We start from the raw sequence: 7,748 nt of genomic DNA on the forward strand, positions 1-7,748 counted from the left end.
GTGGGCGGGGCAAAGCCGGGGAGGTGGGGGAGGAGCCGCGCGGGCCCCGCCCCAACTATTGTGCCGCGGGAGCCGGCGAGCGAGCGGCGCGGCCCGGCGCGAGCCAATCAGGACGCGGCATGCAAACCAGCAGGCCCGGGGGAGGACGCGAGCGGCGCGGACGCGGGGCAGCGAGCGCGGATCGCACCGCAGCGCGCGCCGAGCGGGCGCGGACCTGGTGAGCGGGTCGCCGGGGCCGGGAGGACGGAGGGCGCACGCAGGGGCGCAGAGATGGGCGGAGACTGGATGCGCACGCCCTCGGGGGCCCCACCCCCGACGACTCTGGACGCGGGATGTGCTGAGGCGCCCAGGGGGTCCGAGCGGAGGACCGGCCGGACGTGTGAAGGACGTGGGGTGCGGGGAGCCAGGACCCGCGGCCCACGGACGGACGGAGACGCAGACCCACGGAGGGCTGGGGGGACCCTCACACCATCTCCCTGCCCTGCGCAGAGAGGAATCTGCGGCTGCATCGCGGAACCGACGAGAGAGGAGGAGGGCGGCGGGCCCGGCCACCTGCACCATGACCAGCTGCCGCCACCATTCCGGATACTTGGCGGACGACGAGGCCGGCCACAGCACCTACGTGGGCCGGGTAAGGTTACCCAGGAGGGCCCAACTCTGAGCCCGCAGCACGTCCCCCACCCGTGCCGGCGCCCCAGATCACAGCCGCCCTTCCTCATACCCTACTGATGACCTCTCTGGGCCTCTGTTGCCTTGACCCCTCCTCGAACTCCCTGCTGGACCCTAGTCTCCTGGGTCTTGGTCTTATTCCCTGTGTCCCTCTGACCTCCAGCGGCCTGGGAGGGTGGGGGGCGGGGCGTGGTGGACTAGGACCTCAGAGTGGGAGCATAGAGTCTGCTCAGGGCCTGCAGCTCCAAGGGCAGAAGCAACCCACAGGGCGCAGAGGGCTCGGGACCACAGGTGGTCTGTGCAGCCCAGCAGTGGGGATGGGGCTCAGAGGGGCTTTATGATTCAAAATCTGACCTGGGTGAGGGCAGAAGCGGACTTTCAGACCCCCCAGCCAGGTCTTATGTATGTGAAATGTACATGTCAGGGAAGCTTCAGGGCAACCCTGGACAGATCCCCACTTTGCAAGAGAGGAAACTGGGCCTCAAGAGGGACCTTCGTGCCCAGTCACATGACCTGAAGCTGGTAGGGCCAGGGTCCAAATCCCGGGCTGCCTGGCTCCAAAACCCAGTTCCTGGGACTTCCCTGGCAGTCCAGTGGTTAAGGCTCCGAGCTTCCACTGCAGGGGGCACGGGTTCGACCCCTGGTCAGGGAACTAAGATCCTGTATGCCCCGTGGCACGGCCAAAAACACAACACAACAAAACAAAACGGCCAGTTCCTTCCACGGCCCACTCCCCACCCAGTTTCTGGTGCCCTGGGAGGACCCCAGGGACCCTCCCCCACGTGGGGCATCCCTACCCGCTGTGACATGCCTGTCTGCTCAGGTGCAGCCACCTAAGAAGTCACTGTTCCCGGAAATGAAGCAAGCCTCCAAGTGGGGCCACACGCCACACCCCCCGTCGTCGCACGGCCCCTCAGGCAGTTCAGGGCTCCGCAGCCACCGCCGAAACCCCAAGGGCCCTCGACCCTTTAGGAGCTTCCTGGATTTCCTTGTCGAGCGTCAGGTGCTGGACAGCCTGCAGACAGTGGTGGAGGAGGCAACTGAACGCATGGCCACCGTGAAGACAGAGGCCGGGGTGCCGCTGGTGGAGGTGCAGGACCCGATGGAGGTGCCGAGGGGCGGGCGGCGGGCGCAGGCCAGGCCCAGCCTCAGGGCTGTGCACCGGCACCGCGCCCGGCCCAGCCTCTGCGTAGGGCGCCCCGACAATTACCCGTCCTGCTCCAGCTCCATGTCCGACTCACACAGCAGCTTCATGGCCGGCTGGTGGGGCTCCCACGGCCACGAGAGGGACCCGCGTGCCCGCGGCTTGGGCCCATTGCCACCCATGAAGGACAGACTCCTGCTGGAGAGGAGCCTCCAACGGCTGCTGCAGCTGGAGAACAGAGGGGTGAGGGCTGGGGCTGCGGCCCGGGTGGCGTGGGGGTGGACGCCAGCCCAGAGCCCAGGGCCAGGCCTGGCTTGGTGCCCCAGACGCCTCTGAGAGTCCCCCTCTCTCCGCAGAAAGGCCTGGGGCGGTCCTGCCGTGGGGACTCCCTGCCGTGGGACTCCCTGGGCAGCCAGACCAGCAGCCAGTGGGCCCTAGAGCAGCCCCTGTCCTGGTTCTCAGGCCTGCTGGGCTCGCGCTCGGGCATGGCCGAAGCATCGGAGCCGGGGCCCGCAGAGCGCGAGCTCGTCTTCCTCAAGCGAGAGCTGACCGAGGAGATGAAGTCCTTGCTGAGCCGGCCGGGGTCCTTTGACCCGCCCGGCTATTCTGCGCTCCGAGAGCCCCGTCGGACCCTGGATTTCCTGGCCGAGCACCACCTCTTCCCCGCCCTGCAGAGCGTGGTCAGCCAGGCCGTGCACAAGCTCTGTGGTGCGTGCCGCCGTGACGGCTGCCCTCTCTTCCCGACAGCATGGGAGCCCGCCCCAGAGTCCAGCTCCAAGCCGGCCACACCCACGGATGGGGGGGAGCCCTGTGACTCGCTGCCCACCACGCTCTCAGGCCCCAGGCTGGAGCACAGGAAGCGCAGCAAGCACAGGGGACGCGGCGAGGCCACGGAAGGCGGCTCCCCCGTGTCCAGCACCCACGTGGCCACCACGTTCCGGCTTGAGGTGACACCCACAGAGGAGCCCAAGGTCCCTTCACCCCACCCCAGGCAGCAGGGGCTCGACCAGGACCCCAAAGTACAGAGACCAGCCAAGCCCGCTTCCGGGCCCTCGAGCTCCAGCCAGAGGGCCCAGCCCTGGCGGGGCCTGCACCTCACCCTGCCCGCCCCCGGGATCTCGGTGGAAGTGCCCTCCCGCCTGACGCCCACCACCACCCCGGTCTCAGCTCCGCTGGCCTCCCCACGCCCGTCCTCCTCCCATCACCTCCCCGGGTTCTCACCCCGCACCTCCACGGGAAGGGGCTTCTCCCCATCTCCTGCTGCGCCGTATCCGGAGGTGCCCTCCTCAAGGTTGGGGTCAGGGGTCTCAGGGACGGGTTTGCAGTGGAGGGGCTCCTAGCGGCCACTGTCACTAGCCGGTGCCCAGGTCTAGGTCTCTTGCCCTGCCCTTGTGGAAACCAGCTGATTGGGGGGTGAGCAGATGAGGGGACTGGGAATCCCGGCCTAGCTGCTGCCCGTCTCGTCAAGGGTGAATAAAGTCTCTTTTTTATTCCGGGTATTTTTTTAACGTTTGCATGTGAATCTCAGAGGCCCTCCCACGTGAGGAGGGTCCTGTCCCTCATGGACGTGGCCTGAGCCCACAGGAGGGCCTTGTGTGTGAGGTGCAGCTCCCTCCGGTCAAACCGCGCTGGACAGGGCTCTCCAGTGTGTCTGCATCGCCGAAGGGGGGTTGCTCGGGAAGGCCGAGGAGAGGACTTGGTGGCTTCACCCTGACGGCTCCCTGACGCGGCCCCCAACCCTGCTTTCACCCATTGAGGCCCAGGCGTGCTTCCCTTCTCCGAACCCTGGCCTGAGCAGGGGTTGTGTAGGCTCCCTTTTGGCTGACACCATGACCGAGGTCACTGGCCTTGCCCTGGGCCCGGTGTAACCACGGTGTGGAAAGTGGGAGGTGGGCCGGCACGCAGGACCCCTGCTTAGCTCTCCAGCTGGCCAGCAGAGCAGATGTGGCAAGGCCACACCCCACGTGCACTGAGTGTGGCGCTGTGCTAGGGATGCGGAGGGTGCTGCGGCGGGGAGGGCACCCAGGGTGGCACGCAGGAATGGGTGACGTGTCTCCCTTTCCCTTCCGGCTGCGCAGAGCCCCAGTTACAAGTTCACCAAGAAGAAGACGCTGCCCTCCATCCTGTCCAAGTCCACCACCGTGTCCCACCTCTCCGACCCCTGGCACGAGGAGCTCGTTGACTACCTGAAGGACCGGGCCGTGTCCTTGCTCGTCTACAAGTACAGGTTTGAGAAGGGCCTCACCAGGCAGCTGGGCTTCATCTCCTTCCCCGTCGCCGAGGCGCTCATGGACCTCTCCCTGGGCTTCAAGACAGTGAAGGGCTCTCGCATCCTCCTGTCCTCCACCGTCGACTGGAGCTGCCTGCTGCGCAGGCTGGAGGAGGCCAAGGTCAGCCAGCGGTCACCCCGGCGGGTGTCCCGGCACACCTCCCAGCACAGCAGCCCCCGGCGCAGCATGGGGACCCCCACCACGCCGTCAGAGCTGGCTGCCGGGACCCACAGGGTCCGGGACAAGCTCACGGGGTCCCGCCGCAACATGAAGTCCCCGGGGCCCCGGCTGCTTTCCCCGCAGAAGCGCCTGGCAGCCTCAGAGCGGGGCTCCGCCAGGCCCCTGGAGCCCGAGCTGTTCCTGTCCCCCGCCAACACCGGTGTGGCCTCCCATCAGTCTGAGCAGACAGTGGACGTGCAGGGCCAGCAGAACATCAGGGAGGAGGAGGAGGACAAGGAGGCGGATGGAGAGGAGGAGGAGGAGGAGGACCAGGAAGAGGAGGAAGAGGACGACTTTGGAGACGAGGACGAAGCCCAGATCTCCCTGGAGCCTTGAGGGGAGGCGGCGGTCAGCTCCCCGGCAGCAGGCTCAGGTGTGGGCCACGGTGACCCCCCGTAAGGCACCTGAACCGCACTGAGCGCTCGATGCCCCGGCTCCTCCCGCCCCGGCGGCCGCCGTGCTCGCAGCCACCCAACCCTGAGCAGAGGTCAGGTCGGCTGGTGCCCACGCGGACCTGTGCTGAGCCTCTCGGAGGAACCAAGGGGAGAAATAAAGCTTGTGTTGCTGGGGCATGGTGTTCCTGTCGGGGATCCCAGCTGTCCTTCCGAGCGCCGGCCCCCAAGGAGCCTCTCCAGGGCGCCGGCCAGGCCTCCGTGGCAGCTGCTGGTCCCCTGAGCCCCGTGGCCCCCCAGGCTCCGCTGCTGGCTCTTCCCCACTCCAGTCTGCACCTTCCTGGCTCCTCAAGCCTCTTAGGACTCCTGGTCCCCACCCCCAGGGCCCCTGTGCATCACACTCTGGCTCCCGAGGGCCCCTCCTCTGCCAGGTGCTCCCACCCCTCCTGGTGCCCCCACCGCTGCCTGCCTTCCTAAGTGTCTTTCTTGGCTCACGCTTCTGAATCTGGAAGGTCACGTGGGGGCTGCTGGTCGGTCACGCTACGGATCGGCTGCTCCAGGCTGGCCGTGTGACTACCCCTCACACAGGGTAGTGAGCTCTCTCTCTCTCGAAGGGTCTGTGGGCTCAGCAGGTGCTGTGGTCCGAGGGTCTCATGTCCAAGGTTCGCCTGGAGCTTCTGGCCGTCCCATGCCCCCAGCTCGGCACCCTCCTCTGTTCCACCTTCCTCGGGCAGCCTGTTTGTTCCTGTTGAGACATCTTCAGCCAGGGAGCTGCCCCGCCCCCACCCCCACCCTGTCCCCGCGGCAGAGGGAACACCGGGAGATGCTCCACTCTGCCTTGCCACGCAGGCTGCCATTTCGGGGAGCCTGGTGGTCTCACGCCTCCCCCGGAGCCCGCCGGATGCGTGGAGGCCAGGCCTGCTTAGCCCGGCCTGCCCGTGCTTAGCGGCCCACGGGTGAGGACACAGCAACGGAGAGCTGCCTCTGCAGCCAGGCAGGGAGGACCCTGCGACGTGGGGAGGAGGACCTGCCCCTGCCAGTCAGAGAGGCCAGGGTCCTCAGCTGGGGGGTGAGGGGCCCATGTTTCCACAGAGCTCTTGTGACAAGGATCTTCCAGGGCACATGTTCGGTGCCAGCGCCCATGCCCCGAGGCCACCCCCTGCAGCCGCCACTGCCATGAGGGCCACAGCAGCCGCTTTTGTACTTTAGTGCCTTATCGCTTGGCCACAGTGGATTGGCCCTGCTGGTGCATCCAATAGCCACCGGCTTCCAGGTCCTGCTGCTCAGTCCTCAAGGGAGAAGAGCACTTGTCCCCACCCCAGCCTCAGAGGCACACGTCTAGGGACAGTCCCAGGGTGGCGCAGCCCCTTTGGGCACCACTGGCATATGACGCTGGAGACAGCTCCCCTTGGCTCCTGTTTCAGGCATCTGTTGCTGTGTAACTAACCATGACTTAAGTGGCTTCAAACAAAATCTCATTTGTAATGATTTGGGGCGGGGGGTTCCACAGGCTCAGCTGGCAGCGGTGTAGCCAGAGTGGCTGGGGTGGGGGTAGAACATTCCTCGTGGCCCCTCCCCCTCCATCTCTCTCCCCGTCGCCCCTGGCCATTCAGGGGTCTGTCTGGCCTGCACGTCCTTAGAGCATAAGCCAGGGGCTGGCTTTCTAGAGGGAGGAAGCAAGTGCTCTGGCAGCCTGCGCCCAGAAGTCCCCAAACAGCCCTTGTGCAGCATTCTCGTGGTCAAAGCCAATTGCAATGCCTGGGAGGGCAGGGTGGGGCGGGGGGGACTCCAGGACTTGGGAGAGGAGCAGCTTGCCCTCTCCAGGGTGGGAGGAATTGTTAGCGGATATATCTGGAGACCAGCTACCACCCCTCCACCCTGGTGGGTGGCTGCATCTTGAGCAGTGCCTGGAACCAAGTTGAGTCACTCATGTCCCCTCTTAAGAATCTGAACCTGGAGACAAGCTGTGGCCTACAGGTGGAGGGCTCACAGCACCTGTCCATGGGGTGAGCTGGGGACGTGGTATGCAGGGGGAGGCAGGAAAAAGGAACAGCTAGGAGAAGCCACGACGGTCTGGAGACTCAAGGGAGAGCCGTGTCGTCTTCCCCGACTCCAGCCCTGGGGGCCTGCTGCTCTTGGAACGCTTTCTCTGCCTGTCAGGGAGATTACGCACTGTGTCCTCACCGTTGTTTGGGCCACTGCAATGGGAGGCCATTGGCAGCTTTCAGCAGGCACCCAGCAGGATCCGATGCCATGCCTTTTAAGACAGAAGTCACTTTCCTGGGTGGAGAATGTCTTGGAGGGGCCCGAGTAGCAGCGTGGTAGATATCTGGAGGGGAGGTGGGGTGGCTTGGATTAGGGTGGTGACGGGGAACACAGGAGACATGCCTTCTGATCTGTTTTGGAGTCAGAGCCATCAAGATGTGTTGGGGGGTAGATGTGAGGAGTGTGGTAAAGAGAGGAACCAAAGAGGAATCCCAGGTTTGGGGCTTGACCAGCGTGTGAAGGGAGGTGCCATTCCTGGGAGACTTAGAAGCCTGGGGGAGGAGCAGTGTGAGCGAGACCGGGAGTCCCGCCTTGGGCATATTAATATTTGTTTATGAAGCATTTTAAAGATAACTTTAATTTTTATTTTTGGCTGCACTGGATCTTCGTTGCTGCACACAGGCTTTCTCTAGTTGCAGTGAGCAGTGGCTACTGTTTGTTGTGGTGCGCGGGCTTCTGTTGTTGCAGAGCAAGGGGTCTAGGGCAACAGGCTTCAGTAGTTGTGGCTTGTGGGCTCTAGAGCACAAGCTCAGTAGTTGTGGCGCATGGGCTTGGTTGCTCCACGGCATGTGGGATCTTCCTGGACCAGGGCTTGAACCCGTGTGCCCTGCATTGGCAGGCGGATTCTTAACCACTGCGCCACCAGGGAAGTCCTTGGGCATATTGTTGGAGATGCTTGTTGGTGTGTCCAAGAAGAGACATCCAGATTGTACTCTAGCCCAGCTGCTCTGGGTTGGAGGCCCCTCAAGGGCAGGGTCTATCAAATCCAGGGCAGACTGTAAGCATTTT

General features: G+C 64.8%; 1 protein-coding gene across 1 annotated transcript; it reads left to right on the forward strand.

The window, feature by feature from the left end:
- The first annotated feature begins 559 nt into the window (after positions 1-559).
- Positions 560-4,638, forward strand: CCDC116 (coiled-coil domain containing 116). The gene is made up of 4 exons (XM_057744841.1): positions 560-631; positions 1,493-2,056; positions 2,170-2,760; positions 3,892-4,638. Exons 1-4 carry the CDS (start codon positions 560-562, stop codon positions 4,636-4,638), a joined length of 1,974 nt encoding a protein of 657 aa, XP_057600824.1.
- Positions 4,639-7,748: the final 3,110 nt, after the last annotated feature.

Source organism: Hippopotamus amphibius, chromosome 8 (assembly GCF_030028045.1).
Source record: "Hippopotamus amphibius kiboko isolate mHipAmp2 chromosome 8, mHipAmp2.hap2, whole genome shotgun sequence".
Taxonomy (NCBI): domain Eukaryota; kingdom Metazoa; phylum Chordata; class Mammalia; order Artiodactyla; family Hippopotamidae; genus Hippopotamus; species Hippopotamus amphibius.

Bases quoted from the DNA above. Each gene is read 5' to 3' on its own strand.
- CCDC116 (XM_057744841.1), top strand. From the start codon at position 560: ATGACCAGCTGCCGCCACCATTCCGGATACTTGGCGGACGACGAGGCC. The intron at 2,057-2,169 runs GTGAGGGCTGGG...CTCTCTCCGCAG, and splicing joins TGCAGCTGGAGAACAGAGGG to AAAGGCCTGGGGCGGTCCTG. The intron at 2,761-3,891 runs GTGACACCCACA...CCGGCTGCGCAG, and splicing joins CCACCACGTTCCGGCTTGAG to AGCCCCAGTTACAAGTTCAC.